The sequence below is a fragment of the Ornithorhynchus anatinus genome, chromosome 20 (genome assembly GCF_004115215.2).
Source record: "Ornithorhynchus anatinus isolate Pmale09 chromosome 20, mOrnAna1.pri.v4, whole genome shotgun sequence".
NCBI lineage: Eukaryota > Metazoa > Chordata > Mammalia > Monotremata > Ornithorhynchidae > Ornithorhynchus > Ornithorhynchus anatinus.
This window is the reverse complement of record NC_041747.1, coordinates 11,597,072-11,623,450: the sequence shown is the minus strand read 5'-3', so window position 1 is coordinate 11,623,450 and position 26,379 is coordinate 11,597,072. Positions and strand designations below refer to the sequence as shown.

At 43.2% G+C, this 26,379-nt stretch overlaps 1 protein-coding gene across 7 annotated transcripts in view; it reads right to left on the bottom strand.

Annotated features, from left to right (window-relative positions):
* ARHGEF7 (Rho guanine nucleotide exchange factor 7) overlaps window positions 1–26,379 on the bottom strand; it is a 120,664-nt gene that overhangs the window by 25,706 nt on the left and 68,579 nt on the right. For all 7 annotated transcript variants that reach the window (XM_029048353.2, XM_029048354.1, XM_029048355.2 and 4 more), the window contains exons 7-13: window positions 23,428–23,522; window positions 23,097–23,192; window positions 15,677–15,799; window positions 7,843–7,981; window positions 6,856–6,915; window positions 4,926–5,072; window positions 1,305–1,391 (exon numbers count right to left, since the gene is read on the bottom strand). In XM_029048353.2, coding sequence (XP_028904186.1) covers window positions 1,305–1,391; window positions 4,926–5,072; window positions 6,856–6,915; window positions 7,843–7,981; window positions 15,677–15,799; window positions 23,097–23,192; window positions 23,428–23,522 — 747 coding nt within the window. The remainder of the gene's footprint in view (window positions 1–1,304; window positions 1,392–4,925; window positions 5,073–6,855; window positions 6,916–7,842; window positions 7,982–15,676; window positions 15,800–23,096; window positions 23,193–23,427; window positions 23,523–26,379) is intronic.

Sequence of the window (26,379 nt, the reverse complement as noted above, 5' to 3'; positions counted from 1 at the left end):
TCAGTCTTATGGGAGAAAGGGTTGTCTTAAAACTCAAATTTATGTGCATTTGCAGAATGTACTGAACTTACCCAAGGTGTTTGTGCTAATTGTTAAATAGTTCTGTGCATTTCACTGTTCTTTACCCACTTTTCTTATCTCTATGGTAAGTTTCAATCAATCAGTGATATTTGAGTGCTTACTGTGTGCAAAGCACTGCACTGAGCGAGCTGAGAAGTATAATGAAGGCTTTAAAAGCACCCTCTTTTGCTTTAACCCAGATGCAAGACATATTTAACCCATTCTGAAAGCTGATTCTGAAGAATATTGGATCAGGATGTACACAAGATGGACTTCTGGGCTTGCATCTGACTTTTATTTAAACAGGTCACACTGTCTCCTAATCAAGGTCTACTTCTGAAATATTTCCTTAAGAGGACAAAAGAACCACCTAAAATGTCCTCTTGTAGGCCAAAGTCGTTTTATTGAAGGAATTCATTTTAGGCAATTTGATTCATGACTGCTGGATAGAAACTAAGAATCCAATGAAATACAAGAGTCAGCATAAGTGCGTAATTATCAACACCTTCTAAAAAATTCCTCTACCAACCTCAGAAATGTAGATTAGGCGATAATGGGGTAAGAAGTATTAGTTTTCTTTCCTTCTGACCACTCTGACATAAAGTTCAAATGTCTACTTCATGCCTTGGGATGCACCTGGCCTACACTTTAGATCAAACAGCCAGTCTTAATGGTTTGGATTTCTATATTTGTGCAGTTAAAGATCATTTCCCATTGTTCTTTCCACCACCCACCTTACTGAAGGCTCATTATCAAGCTATCTTCTCTCCAGACCGAATAACTTGAACTCCTCTAGCCTCTTCTTCTAAGCTTTATTTTTCTACCCTTTCCCAAAAGGCCACGTGCTTAGTTTTAGCAAGACTTCATCCGTTTCTTAAAATGTGGTGTCCCCAACTCTAGTAAAGGATTCCAACTTGACTATATTACAGTGGGGAACCTTCCGAAGAAACCCTAACCTGTAAGGTGAACTGTGATGTAGCAGCTGGGAATATTTTTTTCCACCAGAGAGAAAGTTATTGGAAAAACCAAGCAAGGAAACCTCTGCGGATCTAAGAACCAGCAAAGAAATGGAAAAGTGGTGCACTGAATGCAAATTAAATGTACATATATTCTAATCATGTAAAAGTGGTTCAGGACACAAATATATATAGCGTTCATTTACATAAACAGACTCTAAAGGAGATTTGAAAATGATGGTAAATGATTCAGTGTATGATGATCAATATTGAAAACTTCTGTTTTACCTGATAGATGAAGCCACTCATCCTCGGGCTGGCAGACAGCATGAGCAAAATATTAGGGAAGAGTAGAAGATATCTTTCATTCTTTTCCTTAGAAAAAAATAATTTTAAAATTAATAAAAGATTATACCAGGTTTGCTCCACACACTTCTAGAGTAGTACACTGCACTGAATTTTTTTTTTAACACTAATAATGATATTTCTGAAGTGCTTCATATGTGTCAAGCACTGTACTAAGCACTGGGGTAGATTCAATATATTCAAACTGAACACAGTCCTTGTCCCACTTGGGGCTCAAAATCTAAGTGCCGTCTCTACGGTAAGCAATATTAAATCGACCAGAAGTGTTGAGTTTTAAAAGCTATGCACTTGGGTCAGAATGACCTAAGTGTTAAGTATTTCATTTGTCAATGAGAACATTCAAAATTTAACCTGCATGGTTTAAAATAAGCATTGTGAACGTATGAATCTTAATATAGAATCCTCAAATGGTACTATGTCACGTGACTGCTGCCAGCTTTAACCTGACTTTAAATCTAAAAAATGTTTAGATCTATCTTGGCGAATGAGAAGAAACAGAGAAACTGCTTCTAAAATTCCAACGAAAAGAAAATTTACCTTCTGAATATCGCTCATTCATTCATTCAATAGTATTTATTGAGCGCTTACTATGTGCAGAGCACTGTACTAAGCGCTTGGGATGAACAAGTTGGCAACAGATAGAGACAGTCCCTGCCGTTTGACGGGCTTACAGTCTAATCGGACTGAATGAAATCTGTAACGAGGTTTTTAGCAAAACAGGTCCTTGTCTCTCGTGCCAACGAGCTGTTATCCATAATCTCCCAATTTGATATCCCCTCAACCGCCACTTCATCTCCTTTATGTCACCCACGTTTTGTCACCATAATCGTCATAACCTTTATGTATTATTCTTCCTCCCTCTAAGTGTCTCTCCCTGGCTAGACTGTATGCTCTCTAAGAACAGGAATTGTGTCTTCTCTTCTGTACTACCCCAAGCTTACCGGCAGTGCTCTGCACACAGTAAGCTCTCAGTAAATGACTCAGTAATTCAAATGACCCAACATATATGCAATTGGAAAATTCCACAAATTAACAGTAATATACCCATTAAAATTCACATAGCCTAACCAATCAGCCAATCAGTAGTATTTACTGAGCTATGCTTACTCTGTGCAGAGCACTGTACTAAGTGCTTGGGAGAGTATAAGAGTGTTAGTAAACAAGAGCTCTGTCTTTAAGGAGCCTATAATCTAGCTGGGGAGACAGAAGAAGAAATTACAAGTAGGGAAAGTAATTTAAAGATACACAGATGAGTGCTATTGATGGAGGGTGGGGGAGGAGAGAGAGATGAGCGCTTATTGTGTTCAGAGCACTGTATTAAACACTGGGAAGAGTACACTATAACAATAAACAAACTCTCTGGGTGCTGACACCCGCCAAGACTTTCCGAGGGATATGGCTTTTTCTTTTTGGCAAAACAATTGGGAAGTGCCCTACATATCCACAAGTTAAATCAGGGCTTCAGCATGCAAGTGTATTAAAGAGGGTAGCTGTTCTGAAAACCCTTTAAAATATTACTACTGCATTTAGTCATTTCAAAGAAACTCAGAACTATACCGAGGAAACTCAAGTCACACGGCAGGCAAGTGGTGGAGCTGAGATTAGATCCCGGCTCCTCTGATTCCCAGGCCTGTGTTCTTTCCACTAGACAGGGCATGGTGTTAGGTCGCTGGGCGGACCCAGAGACAACACACCTGCTGCCCAAGGCAAAAACAATCAATCAATTGTATTTATCAGGCACTTCTTGGGTGCAGAGCACTGTATAAAGCAGGTGGGATAGTGCAATACAACTGAGTTGGCAGACACATTCCCTGACCAATTCATTGGAGGGAGGGAGGGAGGGAAAGAGGGAGGGAGAGAGGGAGAGAGAGAGAGAGAGAGAAAGAAAGAGCACACGCATATATGAGTACAGATAGATGTTTGTGTCCTCCTCTACCTCCCACAAGTAATGTTGGACCTGGCCACTCAAAAGCCCTATCTACACACATCTAATAGCAGCCAGACACAAAAACAGTTCTATTCCATTTCATGTATTAGATCTTCTACAGCTGATCGGTTTAACGATGCTGTTTTTAAAATGTGGTCAACCTAAACACATACAATTATAGCAAACAGTCTGACATGGCTGCCCTATCCCATGCCACCACAAAATAGAGGAAAACAATATCTGACAAAGAAAGGCCTCCATTCATCCCAAAACTTTCAGTGTTGCTCATTAAGCCATTTAAATATAAAGTAGCAATTGCTAATAATAATGCATAATTTTGTCAATGAGGAAAAAACACCATGAATATAAGACTGGATTTTTCTTTTTAAAACCACCTTCAATTTATTTCTCTGATCTTCCAACTGGAGGGGTGCTCACAATTTTGACTACCATTTTCATTCTATATATAATCTGCAAGCCAAGTCTACCATTGAAAGTAAATGCTTTACCAGAAAAAGGTATTTCTGCAATGGGAGGAGTATGATATCTGACTAGGTTGCCAATTCAATGAAGTGTAAATGGCAAACAAGAAATTAATCTTGGATCATCCTAAATTATGCCCATTTTCTAATGTCAAAGGATATCACGAAGCAGCTGGGTGGTTATCACAATTTACTCAAGTACATGCCAAAGCAATTGTAAATTAAGGTTGCCACTTAAAAGTGAGCTCCCAGTACTAGAGAATACATATGAAAAGAAATAATACAAACAAAATACAACAGTATTACAATCACTTTAGAGGCACATAAAGTAACGGTTACTCAAAATGTTCCTAAGAGGAGATTCCTCCGAATAGGCCTGATTTCGCCCTTCCTGTATGTACTATAATTGTGTCGCACACACACATATATATACACTACATTCAGATCTATGTTACTGTTCCCCGCCCCAGTGACTTCTTTGTTTTTCCCCTCCCTTGGGCTTTTTCCTAAATCTTCTATTAAAAACTCTCTCAACTGATAGGACAAGTCACAGGTTTTGGGGCTCAGAGACACTGCCCTGAACGCTCCTCGCCAAACATCGCGAGAAGCACCAAGAAGCAGCACGGTCTAGTGGAAAGATCACCGACCTAGGACCATCTATGATCCCTATCCAATCTAAGAGTTTAAGGCTCAAACGCTTGCATATTTCACAGACTTGCCCCTTCCTTGCTTGCTTTATTTAAAAGTGGTTTAAAATCCAAGGTAGATATGGTCTTCATTAATTCGTATTTCCGCATTACCCTGGATTTTAAACCACAGTCAGAGGCAAATGTCTCAAGTCATTTGGCCCTGACTGGCATTATCAGCTGTAAAATGGAAGCACCAATTTACCATAAGGAGAGGCCTTTTTAAAACCAAATCCTTATATTTCCAGTCAAAGATGATTTGAATGGTTGATGATTGAATGGTTTCATAGTTTTAAGACGATATATACCCACATTTCGGGCATTTTCCCTTCAGGTGGTTTTTTAAATAAAAATGTGTTTTTTTTCCTTCTCTGTCTGGGTCTATTATTCCCCAAAACTGTGCCCAAAGAGCAAATAAAATACAGAGTGAAAACAGAAACAATGTTACCTCATTTCCTGCACACTGAATCATAACCTGGGACATGTATATTACATTGCCCAGGGTTTTGATATCATCTCCCTCCCAGCAGCGAATGGCTTCTGTCAGTATTTGGAGTTCAAGTTCTTTCCTTTTCCGGACTTCTTGACACTGTCCCTGTGGTGAGGTGAAAAAACAAAGCAAACAATGTGAGGATGAAGCAAAGGCGCATCCCACCCCAGCTAAATCCCCCTCCTCAGCAGGTCTTGGGTAGTCAGAGGCGGGGAAGCAGCATGGCCTAGGGGAAAGGGCCCAGGCCTGAGAGTCGGATGATCTGAGTTCTCAAGCCGGTTCTGCCACTTGGCTGCTGTGTGACCCTGGACAAGTCGCTTCACGTTTCTGTGCATCAGTTTCCTCAACAGTGAAATGGGCATGAAATACTCTCCCTCCTACTTAGACTGCGAACCCCTCGGAGGACAGGGACCGAGTCTGACCTGATTCATTTCTATCTACTCCAGTGCTTAGAACAGTGCTTGACAAGAATTAAGGGCTTAGCATTAACAGCATTATTATTAGTATTATTATTATTAGAACCCATTTCTGGGTCCTTACCTTAGTCCTGGACCTTTCCCCACCCCATCCACCTGCTCTACTCAGAACTTAGCAACACTGCAGAGTACAGTAGTGTTAACCCTGGTGAAGCATCCATTTATTGTATGTTGCCTTTCACAACCAAGATGGTTAACTATCAAAGCTACGAAATCACCACCTTCTCCAAATAGACTGGCAGAAGGATTGGGAAAAATACCCTCTGGATATTGGCTAGATTTAGAGACACAAAACTATATTTTACTGTCCCAGGTACCACTAGAAAACTGCAATCATACTGCATCCTTTAAAGAGCTAGAAAAGTCTCCTTTCTAGTTGAATTCTTTGAATGTCATGTAAACCACCCTTCCCTAGGGAGGAACAATAGAGAATCAAAATTGTGATAAAAGAAACAACCCTCAAAAGTATTAATATTTTCATTTCCTCTTTCGAAGCAGAAATCTTTCTGTCGACAGCGACCAAAAGGGAGATGAGAGAATTATATTCATCTTAAAAACTAAATAGCACCCAAAACAGAGTCACAGAATTTTGGTTTTCCAAAGACTCAAGGGAAGATGTAATGGAGGTTTGGATCTATATATTTTTTTTTTAATCTCTGCAGCAGCATGGCCTAGCAGAAATAGCTCAGATCTGGGAGTCAGAGGACCTGGATTCTAATCCTAGCTCTGCCAGCGGATTGCAGTGAGATCTTGGGCAAGTCACTTCACTTCTCTGTGCCTCAGTTGCAAAATGAGGATTAAATACCTATTCTCCCTCCTATAAAGTCTGTGAGCCCTATGTGTATCTACCCTATCTGAGAAGCAGCATGGCTTAGTGGCAGGAGCAGGGGCTTGGGAGTCAGAGGTCATAGGTTCTAATCCCGGCTCCACCACCTATCAGCTATGTGACCATGGGCAAGTCACTTCACTTCTCTGTGCCTCAGTTACCTCATCTGTAAAATGGGGATTAAGACTGAGAGCCCCACGTAGGACAACCTGATTACCTTGTATCTACCCCAGCGCTTAGAACAGTGCTTGGCACATAGTAAGTGCTTAATAAAGACCACCACTATTATTATTATCCCAGCACTTTGAAAAATGCTTGACAGATAGCAAACACTTAATTCAGCAATAATAATAATAATAAAGTCATTTGGAAATGAAGTATATGACACTTAAGGGCTTGGGAGAAAACACTATAACAACAGACACATTCCCTCCCACAACGAGGCTCTTTCCCGCTATCGAACACTGAGTCCATCATATCAAGATTTCCCCGAGTCTGTTTATCCTGCCCTTTGTGTAATAAAAGATACACCTGATTTTTAAACAGGCAATAGGAGTCACACTTCAGAAAGATGTAAATGGCTTACCGAGAGGTTTTTGAAGGCTGTCATGGATTTCTGAATGTCTTGTCGATCTGGGTGATAATCCTTCGGGCAGAAGAAACAACAGCACCGTTGTTATTCTCAGTGGAGGAAACCACTTCTCCACGGTATACTGTGACACTAGAAGGACTGGGTTTTTGGCAATCCTTCTCTCCCTTCCTACCCAAGGCCCACTGTCTGAGCCCCTGTTTTTGCAATCCCACAAATTCACGTGCTGAGACTGCCACCGGAGGGAATGAACGGAAGAAGGCAGAATTCACCCAACAGAGATCACCACTACTTAATTTGAAATTAAAGAGGTGCTTGGATTATGGATTTTTAATTCATGATTTTGAATGTGCAGTGGTATTACTGGCATAATTAACAACACAATATACATATACCACATATATCGTCAAAGGAAGTTTATTTGAAAGAGCAGCCGCGTCACAGAACTAAATTCTGGGGGGAGGAATCGAAAGCATCTGAATTCAGGTTTCAGCGTCACCCATCTTGACCACTGATAAAAAACCACCAATAATGGCTATTATTCTGGACCTATTTTCTCTGCAGTCCAACTTTTATCAGTTCATCCACTCCCCCCCTTTTTTAAAAAAATATTATTTGTGGCTAACATCTTAAAAATAAGATATCCTGATGCTATTAGAAAGCAGCTTCTTTCTACCAAGAAAAGGTGAAGCTCTTAAAAAGTCCAGTTTTAAAGAAAATGGCTCGAGAAATCTCTCGTCCGAAACAAAGAAACTAAAATGGCTGTTTCTCCTTGGGTTGCTTCTATCTCCTAGATAACGTAAGGACCGATGAATAGCATCCTCATTTCAGAAGGCTGAAACTCCCTGCTTCAATAAGCAGGCAGAGAGATCTCCACTGAGGCCAGGGATATCACACTCCTTTTAAACCATTCGGGGGTTCCGCAAACAGCCTTGAATTGCTACACTACGAATCCAAATCTAAAGGTTGGAAAATAAATTGTACCTCCATGTGTCGCTCAAGTTCTTTGAGTAACGTGGGGTATTTATCCAGGCGCATGAAAGGTTTGCTGAGGCCCGATGTCAATACGAGTATCCCGGGGCTGTTAGCTCCTTTCCCCTCCATGAACTCTCCCAGCTCCTCACTAAGGAAAAAGCGTGAGTGCAAATAAAGTTATGTGTGACCTGTGAAAGCAGCTAAGCCTTACTTTTTATTAATAACACTTCCCAAGGATTAAAAGACTTAAAGCAATTGATTGACTTGTGAAACAGATCTTACCAGTTGAATAAAATGTATTCTGCTTTATGAACAACGACAACAAAAGATTGTTAGCATTCCGATATTCAGCAACACAGCATTAATGATGTATTTACAACTATGTTTCTCAAGGGCCTGGATATCTCTAGACTATAAGCTCATTATGGGCAGCAAATGTGTCCAGCAGCTCGGTTGTGCTGTACTTTCCCAAGTGCTTAATACAGTGCTCTGTAAATAGTAAGGGCTGAATAAATACCATTGACGATGAAGATGATATTCTTCCCAGCACTTAGTACGGTGCCTGATACACAGTAACTACTCATTAAAGACCATTGATCAATCTCCCTCTAAATTTATCATGATGAAATTTAGCCCCATGTGGGACAGGAACTGTGACCAACCTGATTATCTTATTTCTAGTCCAACACTTAGCACAGTGCTTGGTGCACCGTAATCAAGTAATACCATTAATTACTATTTACTGAATTCTCACAGCATACACAGTGCATTCTCATTATGTAAATCGGTCTTTCAGAAAATGGGAGGGTAGTACAAGTGAAATATACCCAACTTCCAAGTGCAATAGTGTTGGTCAACACTTTCTCTGCCCGCGATGAGATTAAAACGCAGTTCCTCTGCTTGACCCAAGAAGAACTAAGAAAGATGAAGTTCAAGAGCGTTGCGTCAGTATTAGAAGACAGCAGATTAGTCAACTGATCGATCAGTGATATTCACTGAGTGCTTACTTGGTGCACAGCACTGTCCTAAGCACTTGGGAGAGTACAATACAACAGAATTATTGGACACGTTCCCTGTCCGTAACAAGTTTACAGTTTTAGAGGGGGAGGCAGACAATATATAATTTAAAGATCAAATCAATTACATTTATTAAGTGCTTAAAGTGTACAGAGCACTGTGCTACGCACTTGGGAGAGAACAGCGCAGCAGAATTAAAAATATATATACACACAAGTGCTGTGGGGTTAGACAGAAATGATTCTGACGGCCTTCCTAGGAAATCTGAACTGTATTCACAGATTGTTGTGGGCAAGGTACGTGTCTACCAACTCTGTTATACTGTACTCTCCCAAGCACTTAGCACAGTACTCCGCACACTGTAGGTGCTCAAGAAATATCTCTGATTGACATTTTGAGCCAGTCTCCCCAGTTCTTAGCAGATTGACTGAGTATCCCGATTAAAAGACGCTGTGGAGGAGACTGTTGGAATTGAAGTCTTTAGAGTAAATAAAAGCCAGAGTTTCAGAGGAATTGCCATGCATCTGTTACGCAAAACAAAATCATTCACCCTCCATGCTTGGGAACAGACACTAGAGTTAGAGGAAAGAGATTTCTGTATAAGAACCTAAGAGCCGCCAACACCAAACTTGGGCCTCATGTAAATGAACTGTGAGGCTGTGCTCCTCTGAACAGGATGAAGCCCTTCTGTACCACCTTGTTTCCTCCAGGTCTTATAACCTGCGCCCGCCTCCTTTATCCAGAATGCCATGGCAGACTATGGGCAAGTCTCCTAACACAGTAGCTACCGCATTTCTCAAAGGGGAGGAGGGTCAGCCAACCATCCATAAATCTGTCGACAGTCTGTGAGAGCACGCTGAAATAGGCCATGTCTCAAAAACCTGACCCAAAAAAAGAAAAAAAATCTCTGTGTCCAGACCGGGGTAGAGGCAGGAGGAATCCCAGGGGAGACACCTGAACGTGGAGTCTGGGTGAAGAGCCGACCCAGCCCTTCCCGTTCCCCACTCCCCGCTACTCTGGTTCACTCAGCAGATAAAGTGGAGTCCATTTTTCTTCAGACTGTCCCCTTCTAGACTACAAGGTCCTTGTGGGTAAGGATACCAAATCTGTTCTGTTGTACTCTCCCAACTGCTATTACCATCCTCTGCACTGTAAGCACTCAATAAATACCACTGATGGATGTCCCTCTGTGACTTCTTGTTGGCTTTTTTTTTTTGATTATTAAATTGAGGTAATATTGCAGCATTTCTCGCTTTTACCCAAGGCAATTTCCCTAACGTTTGAGTTTTCCCTTCTGGGGAGCTCAACCACTACAGAGACTCTGGCCGTGCATGCGTCCATGTGTTTATGCGATCACAGACAGACAAACTCCTAGTTGGGTCGGACCCTTAGGAGGTTTCCTGGCACTGCCTTTCCAATTTGAAAAGCAAATGTTACTGCTACCTTTTTGCTTCCTCCTTTATTGATGACATGACGAGAGAAACTCTAAGTGTGGTGCTATGTTGCAAAAAAAAATCAAAGGTTTGGACTGAACAAAACTCAGTGTGTGTCTCTTGGCCAAGTGCATGCCCAGTGTTGAGATGTATGGACAACTGCATGGCCTTGAGGAATTAATGGGGATGGCACAATGGAATTAAGGAAGTTTTTGTTTGTTTTCAAATGGTATTTGTTAAGTGTTGACTATGTGCCAGGCACTGTGCTAAGCGTTACGGTAGATACAAGCTAGTCGGGTTGAACATAGTCCCTATCCCACATGAGGCTCAAGGTTTTCATTTCCATTTTATAGATGAGGTCTCTGGGGCCCAGAGACATAAAGTGACTTGCCCAAGATCACCCAGCAGATGAGTGGTGGAACCAGGATTAGAACCCAGGTCCTGCTAAATCCCAGTCCCATGCTCTAATCACTAGGCCAGGTTCCTTATCTATTTTATTGAGGCGAGCACCATGGATAATTAGGGTATTTACTAAGTGCTCTACTCTACGTCAAGCACTTTGCCAAGCATTGTGGTAGATACAAGATAACCAGGGCAGGCACGCAGAAAAGTTTATCTTCTCGAGAACTCAGTACAGTGGTCCACGCACAGGAAGCGCTCAAGAAATTTAATGAACTGATTCTTGAGCAAGTTACAATGTCGCGTTGAACAGAATTTACCCGTCAGTCTTTACTGAGTGTCTACTAGGTACAGAGCAACATAACTAGGAATTTTCAGCTGCTTTTGCGGGGCTTTCAGACACTGGCATGTCAAGACTATGGCACACCCCTTTTACTGCATCTGTAGAAAACCTTTCCAGCCTTAATGGTTTAAGGGGCCTTCAAAAATCACTGAGGGGAACTCAGTAGCCTCTTGAACACTCAAAGGAAAATCCTTAAGCTTAGAGTACCATAACTTTCAATAATTGCCAAAGGTATAGCAAAAAACACTAAAACTTAATGGGAATTCTATCTGGAAGGAGAACAAACGATCAGCTGAAGTTAAACAAGATTTTCAGCAAAGCGAAAGCCCACCATCATCAACAATGGTATGTACTGAGTGCTTACTGTAAGCAGAGCACTGTACTAAGTACTGGAGAGAGGACAAAACAGAAGAGTTGATAGAGGTTCCCCGCCCACAGCAAAAAGGAATGTACCATTTTTTCCTGCTCCTTATTATATAAGCTTTATTTTTTCACTTTTTAGGTTGCACCAAAACAAAAAAAAACATAACAAAACACACACAAAAAATACACAGCAGAGAGTTGACTGCTGTCTTGAAAGGACAATGCCTCTTTCAGCTCGCTTCATGTCTTTTGGCCCTTGCAAGTACTGTACAGTGTATCTCCTCTGTATTTACTGAAATGATACTGTGGGCCGTTGAAGAGAAACAAAGGGAGCACAGACATAAAGAACCACCATTTAGCCGAGCGAGAAGCGACAATTAGGCCGCTGGAAAAAAAATTAAATAAAAATCATTTCTCTGGCCTAAAGGATGAAACCTGCAATTTCTTTTCAAAACAGTTTGCCGGGAGCCCATCATTCGAAACCTTGCGTGATGAAACAATAATCTCCGGACAGCCACCTTCCTCTGGCTGCAATCGGACGAAACTAGTCGGGTGTATTAACAGGAATGAGTTACAGTGTGGTCAGCCCAAATTCACCCTTCAAAAACTGTGATTCACATCCCACAGAGGTTCAAGATTTAACATGTTGGGATCTTTCTCCTGACCTTTCTCTCCCCACCCCCTAAGAATGGGTTCCTACTTCAATCTTTCAACGACAACACTCCCATGAATCACTTTACACAACAGATTCTGAGCACTTTTCACAGGTACCATGCAGTTTTCCACGGTAGTTACGCAGACAAGAGTTTAAATTCGGAAACGCCTTGTAACCGGAGAAGTCTCCACACTGAAAGCAATCGCCGAAAGGAGTATAAATGCCCATTTCACGGCAAGGACTTACGTTTCTGACTCCGGTCTCGGTTTACAGTAGACAGAATGGGTACTCTCAGTGCTGAGAGGCCTAAGGAAGGCACAAAGGCATCGCATTCTGCAATCCTGGGGCGTCTTGAGTTGGCGAAATGGTTGTCTGGGGCTTTTTTTTAGTGGCTCTTAGTTCTCCGGGGCTGAAATGGCCCAGCTTCTTTCTCGAGGACTGCTGTCAGAATATGACATCAGCCTGTAGGCTCTGGGATGTAGTGAGTGGAGGAGGGACAAAGAGTGTTCTGACTCAGAAAACTATCTGTAGTCTACGCTCCAGTTGTTCCGAGTAAACGCTGTGTTTAAGTTGCAGAGATTTGTCAAAACAGCTATCCAAGAAACAGTACACTTGGATCAACTGACCTCATTCAAGTTATAAATGTTAAATTCTGAAGAAGTTTCAGATTTATATTTAAGAAAGATTTCTCTACACCTGTTAGTTTTTTTCCCTACCAGAATAGCTGGTTTACAGCTGTCAGATTTTCTCTCCTTTTTATTTCTTCTCATTTTCCAGAAATGATTTTAAACCAAGTAAATCTGGCATAAACTTTGCTTTTATGGAGACATTTTGTTCAATTTATAAAACTTTATGGGGGAGATGGTCCAATTCAACACACATTTCCTAACTGATCAAATTCTGGGTCATTTCATTTTAGTTCCAGAGCTCTGTTTTCAAATACTGCATCACCATTCCCAAGTTATTTTGAAGGCATTTTACCAGCAGTTTTTTCTTTCAAAGTAATATTAGTTATTGGCCCCAGGTGGGGCAGGGACTATATCTGACCTGATGATCTAGTATCTACCCCAAAGCTTGGCACATAGTAGAAGCTTAAAAAAAACACAATTATTATGCTTACTACATGCTAAGCACTGTACTAAGCACTGGAGTAGAGAGAGAACACTTAGATCAGACAAAATCCCTGTTTCACAAGGGCTCACAAACTAAGTCAGGCTAGAGAGATACAAAATCTGACAAGAATAGGTAACAAGCCACAAGTAACATCGTCAAGAAACCAAAATAACAATGCTGAAATAAGCAAAGGAGCACCACGGCCTAGTGGAAAGAGCACAGGTCTAGGAGTCAGAGGACCTGGGTTCTAATTCTGCTCTGCCACTTGCCTGCTGTGTGGCCCTGGGCAAGTCATTTCACTTCTCTGGGCCTCAGTTTCCTCAGCTGTAAAAGGGGAATGCGATATCGGATTTCTCTCCTACTGGGACTATGAGCCCCATGTAGGACAGGGACTACGTCCAACCTGATTAACCCCAGTGTTTAGAACACTGCCTGCACAAAGTAAGGGCTCAACAAATACCGTTTAAAAAAAAAAGCCTTGGAAGAAGGATGGGTTATTGTTGGACATAGTTTTACTTTTCTCGGAATACTGGAATACTAAGATAGTCTTAAAATTAATTCTCAACACTTTTTGACAGCTGAATGCAGGAAATAGGAAAAAAAAGGAGAATATAGGATAAGTCACTAGGGAAGCAGAGAAGAATGTTGAGAGAATAAAGCACGGTACAAAGTAATGGAAAAATTGATCATGTTAGAAAGACACCCCAGTAGTACAAAACACATTAGGGGGCTCCCCTGACAGAATATTTGCTGAGCCTAAAATACCTCCCCTCCCTAAGACTGTTAGCCCAAAATGAGAGGAGAAAAAAAAAAACTGTGCCTAATCTCATTAACTTGTCTCTACCCCAAGCCCAGTGTTTGACACACAGGTAAATGCTTAAGCAATGCCACAATTACTGTTATTAATATTTGTCACCACTGATTCAACAAAAAGACTTCTTCCTAAATGACACGTGTGTTGAATCCCTAATGAAGTGGCAAAAAACCAAGACATTTTCCCATTTCAACAGAACGGGTTTTGAGAAATAAACTTTCGCAGATTTACCAGTAGATCTCTGCGTGTTTCTCAAATCCCACAAATTTAGTAAAAAAAAAAAAAAAGAAAAAGAAAAAAGCTTCCTTTTACAAAGGACGGAACTCATTCTTTTCAAAGTAGCACCTTTTAAGTCACTCTTTAGAGCCTGCTTTTGTAACCAACAAGTTATTTCTCTTATTGCTACTGCTATACCCTGGCTAGTGAGTTATATTTTCACCTGGGCCCCCCGGGAGACAAGGATTGTATCTGATTTAAGCGTCTGCTCTGTACTCCAGGGCTTAGCACACATAATAAGCGTAATAATTGTGGTATTTTTTAAGTGTTTACAGGGTTTAGGCTTTACTGGTTTTGGAGTAGGCAGAGAAGGTACCTTTTCCAAGAGATAACAGCCACACAAAAGGAGATGGAAAAGAAAGGCGTCACAGAAATCAGGCTTTTAAACACTGGGCTAGTCTATTTGGGAAAGGAGAGATGGAACAGCGAGAGGTTCCTGATGGAGCTCATAAGAGCCCACTCCATCCACTCCAGAGAAGCTGGGAATACATCTGTTATACCGTGGTCTCCCAAGCGCTTACTACACTGCTCTGCACATGGTAAGCGCTCAGTAAATACAACTGACTGACAAGCAGAGCGGCCGAGTGGAAAGAGCTCGGGCCTTGGAGTCAGAGGACCTGGGTTCAAATCCCAGCTCTGCCAACTGGCTGCCGTGTGACCTTGGACGAGTCACTTCACTTCTCTGCACCTCAGTTTCCTCAGCTGTAAAATACCTGTTCTCCCGCCTATTCAGATTGTGAACTGCAAGTGGGGCAGCGACTGTGGCCAACCTGATGATTTTGAATCTATCCCAACGCTTAGAACAGTGTTTGACACATAGTAAGTGCTTCACAAATACCATAACAGCAAGAGTAGCAGTTCACCCAGGGTTTGTTCTAGGACAAGGGGGTAGGCCAATGAGCATACAGGATGGGCCTCCTTGGTAGTTGGAGATGGGAGAATGGGAGGAAGTTGTTGGACATGTTGGAGAACACCTGAACCCCATTTCACAGATGAGGCAATTGAGGCCCTGAGAAGTGACTTTCCCAAGGTCCCACAGCAGACAAGAATGGAGGGAGAATTAGAACCCAGATCCTCTGATCCCCAGGCCCATGCTCTTCCCCCAAGGCCATGCTGTTTCCCTAGGATGGTGTCAGAAAGTGAAGTGTGTGGAAGGTAGTTGGAAATGGGAGAAGTGAGGGAGGAGGGGGAGAGCTGATGAATACTCCTCTGCATACTCACCCCACAAACTCAGAAACAAGAACAAGAATGAACCACTTGCATAACACCATGGAAAAAAGGAAGACAACGGCCGCCCTCCCGGCAGCTCTGTCTCTCTTTCCCGCCCCCACAAGTCAAAGGTCTTTTAAAATTTGTCTCCTATTTATCCGGCGAAGACGCGGCCACTCCTCCCTCACCCCTTTTGAAGCTGAACGTAAAAGTTCGCTTACCTGTGTTCCGTGAGCACGTTTACCGCGGAAGGGTGGTTAGCACAGTACGCAAGATACAAGCTCTTCATCTGCGGCATCAGGTTGAGAAAACAGCCTCCGACCCTCTGCTGAGCTTCAGGCAGCCTAAGGAAGGACAGGCACGAAACAGGAAATGTCCATGTGGGCAGTTGTCAAAATAAAGATGACAAGAACACAAGCTCGGACCCTCTTTGGAGAAAGAGGTCTCCCTCACACCAGGTACTAAAACCACTCTCTCAGTAAGTTTTCTAACTCATGTAGTCACTCGAGACCAGGAGAATAATCCCCCACTGACTAGAAGGAGTCAGAAGGACCTGGCTTCTAATCCCTACTCCGTCACCTGTCCGCTGGGCGACCTAGGGCAAGTCACTTCACGTTTCTGCGCCTCAGTGGCCTCATCTGTAAAATGGGGGTTAAGACTGTGAGCTCCATGTGGGACATGGACTGTGTCCAACCTGAATAGCTTGTATTTATCCCAGTGCTTAGTACACAGTGCCTGGAACATTGTAACTCCTTAAATACCTTTAAAAAAAGAAAATAAAAAACCAATGTGGTCTAGCAGGAAGCCGTGCAATCTAGTGGAAAAGGCATGGGCCTGGGAGTCAGAGGACCTGGGTTCTAGTTCCGGCTCCACCACAGACCTGCTGTATGACCTCCAGTCTCTGTGGGTTCATATCCCACCACTACCATGACTCCTTCTATTCCCTTCTTGATTGTAAGCTCATAGTGGGCAGGGAATGTGCCTGTTGTATCCTCCCAAGCGCTTAGTACAGTATTCTGTACACAGTAAACACTCAATAAATATGACTAACCTTGGGCAAGTCCCTTCACTTCTATGTGCCTCAGTTCCCTCATCCGCAAAACGGGGAATCAACACCTCTCCTCCCTCCTACTTCGACTGCGAGCCCCATGTGGGACCTGATTATCTTGTATCTACCCCAGCACCTGGTACACGGTCGGCGCTTAACAGATACCACTCTTATTATCATTACCTCAGAACGGTAATAAAAAAATTAATCCTCCTCTGAAGAAAATTTAAATCTTACAGTCACCAAGTCAGGATGAGAGGACAAGATCTCTCTCTCACGGGAGGGATGGCAACATTTTAGTCAGAGTTTACTTCAGATGGCCACCAGACGGGTTAATCGCAGAACCACTCAAAGGACAAGAGCAGAGGCTTCTGCTTAACAGAAAATGAGAAAGAAGGCTCCTCTTTTTCAGCGGCAGCCAGACCCTTGGCTTTCCCATGCTGCTGCCTCCCTCGCCCACCACGGCTGGTATACTTTTTTTTCCGAGTCAAAGCCCTTGCTTTCATTCATTCAATAGTATTTATTGAGTGCTTACTATGTGCAGAGCACTGTACTAAGCGCTTGGAACATTTTGCAGCCCGGCACCAGACAGCAAGAGCCCGTTATTAAGGGGACTCACGGCTGCGTGACTTGGGTTTGTTAGGTGAATTCAATTGGCAGAGTCGGTCGGTTCCAGTAAGCGCTTACTGTGTGCAGAGCACTCTACAAAGCGCTTAGGAACAGAACAATATAGCAGACATCTCCTGTCCACAACAAGCTTACAATCTAGAGGGAGCTGCCATTCATTACGACCGAAATCATACCACTCCCCCTACCCCCGTCATATGGGATAATCATCCTAAGACAAACTGCTCCGAAAGAATCCGAAAATTCATTTTTCTTTTGACTTTTCTGGATTCCTCCAGTCCTCGGAATTTCTCGGGAACAATGAATATTTTATTCATTCTAATGAGCGTGTCATTACTAACTCCTTTAGCTGTCTTAGGAACAATAGTTAATATCCAACTGGCTCGTCGCAATTAACACGCTCGCACCTAATAAAAATGATTGCTAGTTCATTTAATTTATTCAGAAGTCGACATTCCAACAGAATCCTTGTATTTTAGACACGAGAATTAAAAAGCAATTATAGGAATTTCGAATGCTTAATGGACGTCTACATACAGAACAGAAACACAAATTACTTTAGTCATGACAGAATTATTCACGGCGCTGTAACTCCACGGTAGAAACAAGAAAAGTCCATGCTGAAGCAATGTCCCTGTATCAGATCAGAGGGTGGTTCCCACATCTCAGGAGAAGGTCACATTTTCTCAGCAAACTTTCTGGAGCAAAGTGGTATTAAGACAAATGCAGAGTATCTGGGGTTGGCTGCTGTGTCCAACACCATTTGCTTGTATCCACCCCAGCGCTTAGAGCAGTGTGTGGCATATAGTAAGCGCTTAACAAATACCGTAATTATTGGAGACGCAGCATGGCCGAGGGGATAGAGCTTTGGGCTGGCAGTCACAAGGTCATGGGTTCTAATCCCAGCTCGCCATTTATGTGCTGTGTGGTCTTGGGCAAATCACTTCACTTCTCTGGGTCTCAGGTGGCTCATCTGTCAAATGGGGATTGAGACTGTGGCCTAATGTGGCCTAGAGAAGGAGTGTGGCTTAGTGGAAAGAGCCCGGGCTTGGGAGTCAGAGGTCATGGGTTCTAATTTACATTACCCTATTTATTTTGTTAATGAAATGTACATCGCCTTGATTCTATTTAGTTGCCACTGTTTTTACGAGATGTTCCTCCCCTTGACTCTATTTATTGCCATTGTTCTTGTCTGTCTGTCTCCCCCGATTAGACTGTAAGCCCGTCAAACGGCAGGGACTGTCTCTATCTGTTGCCAACTTGTTCATTCCAAGCGCTTAGTACAGTGCTCTGCACATAGTAAGCGCTCAATAAATACTATTGAATGAATAATCCTGGCTCTGCCACTCGTCTGCTGTGTGACCTTGGTCAAGTCACTTAACTTCTCTGTGCCTCAGTCACCTCATCTGCAAAACTGGGGATTAAAAAATGTGAGCCCCACGTGGGACAATCTAATTATCCTGTATCTACACCAGCACTTAGAACAGTGTTCTGCATCTAGTAAGCGCTTAACAAATATCAACGTCATTATTATTATTATGTGGGACAGGGAATGCGTCCAACCAGATTTGCTTGTATCCACCCCAGCGCTTAGTACAGTGAGTAGCATATAGTTAGTGCTTAACAAATACCATCATTTCTATTAACCAAGACCATACAGAATACGAGGCCTGGAAATGAGTTTGAGGTCATTTGGTCCACCTCCCCGGCTCCAGACAAGTCTATATCTTAACCATCCAGATTGCTTCGGAAGCAAATAATGTCCAAGTTGAAACGGCAGTCTTAAAGGTCAAATGCTCTGAATTACAATTAGGATTCCTTGCGGGAGTAGCTTAAAGGGCTTTTTTCAGTTCATTCACTCATCCGTTCAATCATACTGATTGAATGTTTACTGTGTGCAGACCACAGTACTGAGCACTTGGGAGAGTACAAAGTAATAAAGAGACACATTCCCGCCCCAAAACAGCTCAATGTCTAGAAGACAGGGTATGATGCACTTGGGAGAGTACAACAGAGCCCACTGACTCCTTCCTAAGAAATAAGCTCGCTGTGGGCGGGGAACGTGTCAACCGGCTCCATTACACTGTCCTCTCCCAACCACTTAGTACAGTGCTCTGCGCGCAGTAAGCGCTCAATCAATACAGTCGATTAAGGATTTCCCCAGCTGGACTGTACTTTCTGAGTCCAGATCAAACCCTGCTGGTGGCCAACCACTTCTTCCTTGGCCGCTTTCCTCCCCGGGCTTTAGTACTTTCTGGTATGGCTGACCACAGACGGGACTGACGGTGGGATGATTACTGTTTCCCCAAAGAAACCGAAACCGACAGCGAGGCTGAAATGACAGGGCTGAGGGAAGCTTGAGGCGTTTGGCATCTGGGTTCGGTTTGGCGAGGAAGAGGACGATGGGGGCATTGGGCTGTTATTCTCGGCCTCCGCGGTCTGTCGCCTCCGGAGGGCGGGAAACCCGACCTTGGGCTCGTGGCCTGAGCTGGGATTCCCGTTCCGAGGATCGGCCACGGGCCCCACAGCCTCGGCCTCCACTGACACCCCGGCGTCCTGCTGCCCGACTGAACCGGGGACGGCAGACGTTGACGATACTGAGGTGTGGAGAACTGAAGTGACTTTCCCGAGATCCCTCGATCAACAGAGCGTTTACTGGACGCAGAGCTCTGTAATAATAATGATGGTATTTGTTAAACGCTTACTATGTGCCAAGCACCGTTCTAAGCGCTGTACTATGTGCTTGGGAGAGTACAATATAATGGAGTTGGTAGACGTATTCCCTGCCCATGATGACCTATAGTCTAGAGGGGGAGATAAGTGGCGGAGCGGGAATTAGAACCTCCACAGTCTCAGGTAGCCTGCAGCTCTATCCGAATAAGCATCATAAACTGGTCACTGGAAACATTCCTCCCATTCCCCATTATGGAAATATCCGTCATCCATATTGAAGAGGAAAGGAGATGTGGGGGAAGCCAATTTTTCCTCTTGTCTTCAGCTCTAGAATAATGATCAACGACCCACATTAGATTGGGAAAAGGAGGATAAACAGAAGGTACCACGAGGCTCCACGGCACAGATATGGTAACAGACTCAATTTAGGTCTCCCAAATCATGGAAACTTCACAACTCTAAGTCAGGTCACCTGACTCCTGGGTCGGCACTCCATCAACCCGACAGCTTAAGTGAAAGCCCCCCAAAAAGCCGAAACGGAAAACGTTTGTTGGTGAGGTACCCAATGTCTTTAGCGTAGACTTCGTCCAACCTGATTAGCTTGTTCGCCAGCACTTATACCAGCGCTAGACACAGAGTAAATGCTTAACAAATACCATCATTAGTAGTAACAGTTGTAGCAGGAAATGAGCTCCACTGTGCCATGAGAAGCAGCCTGGCTTAGTAGAAAGAGCACAGGCCTGGGAGTCAGAAGACCTGAGTTCTCATCCCGGCTCTGCCGACTACTGACTGTGGGACTCTGGGCAAGTCACTTTACTTCTCCATGCCTCAGTTACCTCATCTGTAAAATGGGGATTACACCCACCTCCCTCCAATTCAAGAATGTGAGCCCGGAACTGTGTCCAACTGATAAACTTGTTATCTACTCCACTGCTTAAACAAGTGCATGACCCACGGTACGTACTTAACAAATACCATAAAAAAAGAAAGTCAAATAACTGGACTGGTTCCATTCACTGGCCTGTCAGTACACCACATCGGGCATCAAGAGAATGCTCCCAGAGAAAAACAGATTTAAACTTCTGGTTGCAAGCCAGTGTTTAGGCATTTTGGCACGCTCCATCTTTTCACAATAGGTTCTGATACAAAGAGCTGCGATAAACCTTAGAACCTTGCCAGAAGTTTCAAGCGCTAAAACTTATTTTCAGCCTGGTAAGTTCTTAGCGGTTTTACAGGGAGGAATTGTCAGCCAAAATTCACGGCGACTGCCAACAGAGGGAAAGAGAAGAGATCAAAAGTTGAAGGTGAGCAAAGGGTGGGAAATGTGTTCTTCATGGAGAGAAGGTCGACTTGAAGGGGAGGGGGAGAGATGGGGAAGACCAATGACACGAGGAAGAAGAAGGACGAGACAGAAATCCAAGGGAGGGAAAGGTTATGTAGGGGATGGGTTAAAGAGATGTCACCGGGAGGCGGCCGGTGAACGTGGATTGAAAACTCCCAGGGCATCCTGGGAGATCTGAAGGAAAACATCCATGACACTGGAGGAAAACGATGAAGGCGGATGAGTGGGCTGATCTAATGGGGAAGTTGGCAGACGAGGGAATTGGCAAAAAAGCAAATCCCATACATTTAAACTCTTTAACGCTAATGCCAGCACACCCTAAGATGGCCGAAAGCTTCGCACTTCGCCCACGGTATCTGCGGCACCCCCGAGGCTTGACGGGGAGAAGACGACCCACAGGATAGCGATCTGTCAGGGCAGAAATTCAGGAACACCGAGCCTTCGATTATATTTACTGAGTGCTTACTGGGAGCCGAGCACTGTATGGAGCACTCGGGAGAGCATAATTCTCCAGAGTGGATGTAGACGAATACAAAGGAGTAGGTGTAGACGATCCCTGTCTATAAGGGGCTTATAGACTGGAGGGGCGACAGACATTACAAGGAACTACAGACGGATAGGTATGTGAGTGCTATGGGGCTGAGGGAGGGGTGAATATCAAAAGGTAAGAGGAGCAGCATGTCTTAGTGGCTAGAGCACAGGCCTGGGAGACGGTCGTGGGTTCTAATCCCGGCTCCGTCTCATGTCTGCTGTGTGACCCTGGCAAGTCACTGCACTTCTCTGTGCCTCCGTTAACGCATCTTTAAAATGGGGATTGAGACCGTGAGCCCTTTGTGGGACAGGGACTGTGTCCAACCAGGTTAATTTTTAACTACCTCAGCGCTTAAAACAGTACTTGGCACATAGTGGTTACCAAGTGCCATAATAATCAAGGGTTTAAGGGATACAGATTCAAGTGCACAGGTGATGCCGAAGGAAGAATTAAGACAGGGAAATGTTGACAGTTGGGAAAGGCCTCTTGGAACAGCTGCCATTTTAGGAGGGCCTTGAAGATGGAGAGAATGGTGGTCAGCTGGGGAGAGCGGTGGTCTATCAGGATGAACAGATCGACGGGCACATGACACTGGCTGTATGTGACAACGTAAAACCTTAAGAGACAAGTGGAGCCCATGGAATCCCTTTGGACATCAATTAAACTTACAAACATCATAGTCCTCTAGATTATGAGGCCTATCAACTCTATAGGTAAGCGCTGGGTCAACTGACTGACTGGCGGCATCATAGGTCACCTGACAGGATAAAGGAAAGTGATCTGGAAATGTTAGATGAGAGTAGAGAAGCCACAAAATTGGAACACAACACAACAGTGAGAGATCCCCATTACCCTCGCACCGGCCGGATGAATAATTTAACAAGAAGAAAAGTGGAGGTAAGGTTTCGGGTAGGACAAATGACTTTTCTGGAACAGCTAAATGCAGAGCCAATAAGGAAAGGGGATCCTCCGATTCAATTCTGAGCAGTGGACGCGAGCGGGTATTCAAGGTGTATATATGAGAAAGCTACCCCTGCAAGAATGACCACGAAATGACAAAATTGAGCATTCTGAGCTACTTTAACACAGCAGCAATCGAGCTATATTTCTAAGGCAAGCCGTACTTAGACATGCCAAAATCCTCTTCCGGGTGGAAAGTTGCAGTAATAACAAAAGCACTGGCAAGGCAGTTTGAGAAAAATCATAAAAGAAGAAATCTTATAGGTTAAAATACTCTTGGAAATGAAGACCAATTGGTTTATTTTGCTGGAAGAATTGAGCCAACCCTTGAAATTTCATAAAGTAACTCAGCCCTTTAATCTATATAAATAAGAATCTGGATGCAGTTTAAATAGATACAACCCCCCAAAAGACCGCTGGTGCCATCTGATGTTTACGATCGGATGGCGTTCTACTTACTTGGTGCATTCTTCTAAGGACTGTAAAAGCATCTGCTGGAAAGAACGTATCTCTTCTAGATTTCCCATTAAATATAAAGTATTTGTTGCGCTTAACCTGGAATTGAAAAAAAAATTAAAAAAAACTTATCAGTTTTAGCACGTCTCCCTTCTCACTAAAACTTTGCTCTACATATGCGATTCAAAACTAAGGAAACACAGCATATTACCTCAATTCCATAAACTGATTTTGCTTTGAAAGAGTTAAATTAAACATGGAAAAATGAGGAATGGGAATATTGGAGCAATGTTATTCGCTAGTAAAAACAAAAGGAATGTGTAATCCAACTTACTTTTCACTGGTCTGTAATGGTCGTAAATAGGTTGAAAGAATAGTTTGTAGTTCTTTAGCATACTCATTTTCTGTTTCTAAAATATTCTGTAGCACCTAAATGATAAATGATTGTTATTTGTTAGAGATTTGCATGACATCACTATTGCTAACAACAAATTCATGGCTACCTCAGTTCCCCCAAAATTAAAATTTATTCCTTCTTCAGGATTAATCTTCCTCCAAGACTAATTCCTCCAGTTACCACGAAGAACCGAAACCATCTCATCTAGGTTGCCGAGAACATTATTATGGGAACAAAAACCAGACGATCCAACTGTCTCCATAGTGACTGATCCCATAATGAACCAGACATTTCAAACACTGGATGAAAACTGCTAAGTCTGTGGAAGTCCTAGAGTATTCCCTATTTCTCAATATGGTTTTTATTAATACTCTTTGTTGAGGAACTTTAATAAACATAACAGTCAAAGCCATCTTCAAATGGAAAAAAAAGAAAGAGAAAACCTATATAATCACATGCTCAGGTTTCTGAACAGGTTCCAGGCAATGGACCCAAATTACAAGGGCTAATAGCCATCCTCCAGAAAGTGAGGTAGGTTTTTTTTTTCACAACACAAAAGAGAAACAGTGTTGTCTAGGGGTTAGAATGTGGGCATCAGAAGGACCTGGGCTCTAATCCCACAATCATGCTGCTTTTTTGCTGAGTGATCCTGGGCAAGTCACTTCACTTCTCTGGGCCTCTGTTCCCTCACCTGTAAAATGAGGATAAAAGACTGTGAGCTCCCTGTGGGATAAGTGACTGTATCCCTGATTACTTTGTATCTACCAGAATGATTAGTACAGTGCCTGGTATATAGTAAATGCTTATAAATACCATAAAAACAAAAAAGAGAGGCAATCCTGTATTCAAGTAACACACCTAGAATACTCTCCCTACTTCCTAACAAGCTTCCCCAGTTCAGACAGAGGGTAGGTCAAATAAACTTAGTCATTTTTCAAGCTGACAATACCACCCAACTAGGATACAGTGCCCCGTTCGTGGTACACTTCCACAGAGTCTTAACCTTAGACGTTGATTTGCTGATATTGAGAGCCTGGAGGCAGAGCATTTTACAAGGCTCTCGGGCAAGTATGATAAAAGCATGGGGCCTGATCCCAGCCTCTGTGGACAAAATTGAGTGTTAATAAATACGAAAAGCCTGTAGAAGGGATGGTCTATTCTTCTGTTCAAAATCCAGGAATGTTTGAATGACAGGGCAAAGACTCTACTTCACATATATAAAAACTGTCCAAAAGTGCTGAAATGGAATATTAACCAAATAGAGAAGCATCGTAGTCTAATTTATTCATTCAATCGTGGTTAGAGGATGGGCCTGGAGTCAGAAGGACCTGGGTACTAATCCCAGCTCTGCCACTTTCTGCTGAGTGACCTTGGGCGAGTCACTTCACTTCTCTGTGCCTCAGTTCCCTCACCTGCCAAACAGGGACTAAAACTGTGAGTCCTATATGGGACAAGGGACTGTGTCCAACCTGATTAGCTTGTACCTACCTCAGCGCTTAGTACGGTGCCTGGCACCTAGGAAGCGCTTAACAAATACCTTAAAAAAATTAAGTAAGGCTAGGCTATAGTGTTCACTGTTGGCCTTTGTATACAATTTTGAGATGAAACCATCATTCATGACTAAATGCAAACCTGACACAATAACTGACGTACTCAACTATTTAAAAATGAAAAATTCAGTTTTTGGCGGTGGTGACACTGAACTCCAGGTTATTCCCTGAATGGTTCCTTTCATTTGAAGGAGGACTGGGAGGAGGAGGAGGAGGAGGAGGAGAGGAGGAGGGAGGGAGGAGAATGGAGGGAAAGAAAGCCCATTTATGAGTTCATTCTTTTGTGAGCGTCTGAATCCTGACCCTAAGATTGTAATCTCTTCCTTCTATAAAACACGTAATACCCACAAATGTCAGAGAAAAATAGTGGCTATTAATGGGATGGAATGGAAAAACACAACCTCATATTAGTGCAAGGACTCACTAATCAGGAAGACACTAACAGACACTACCCAGGACGTGGATTACTGTCAGAGCACAGAGCCACAGAAGTTCACTGAGAATAATATGATTTGGGAAAGAGTAGTCCATCAACTATGGTTTGATCCACACATGCAAAAAGAACAAAAGTGCCTCTTTCTGATGCTCAAACAAAGGCCCACAACATGAACTAGCTTCCTAATTACAGGCATTAAGCCTGCGTGTAATAATGATGATCTGCGGATTTTAAAAAGCAACTGTCCCAGCATTATCCTAACCACATCATTTAAAAGACAGCATACAGTGAGACAACTGAGGTGACAAGTGAAATTCACGTAAACTAAATGTTCTACCTAGAAAATCCAACACCGTCATGTCGTAAACACCATCCAAAGAAAAAAAAAAAGCTTCCCCATCCAAAATCTCGGTTCGTTAAGATGGTGATGCATTTTCAACATATGCTAGTAGTCTTGAGTAGTGTTTCAAAATCAAAATCAACTCCGGTCACTACAAAGAGCGACTTCTCTAAATTTCAGATCTAGAAAAATCTCAACTGCCCAGACTCTCCTTAGCACTCGCCGACTGCTGCTCAATCTACTTTATTCACTTGTATTTATTGAGCGCTTACCGTGTGCAGAGCACTGTACTAAGCGCTTGGAAAGTACAATTCAGCAGAGAGCGACAATCCCTACCCAACAAGGGGCTCACAGTCGCTACCAACTTCCTCTAGCGGCAAAGCGATCCCAATTCGGTCCCGGGCCCCGCCCCTTCCTGAAAGCCAAAAAAATCACCTTTCTTCCCTTTCCTGCTTTCGGGATGTTTTGGCTGCTACAGGATCCCATGACACCTCACAGCCCCATCCCGGCCCCCGCTGAGAAGGCTGGATGCCGCTCTCGGTAAGTGAGTGATCTCTGCCACC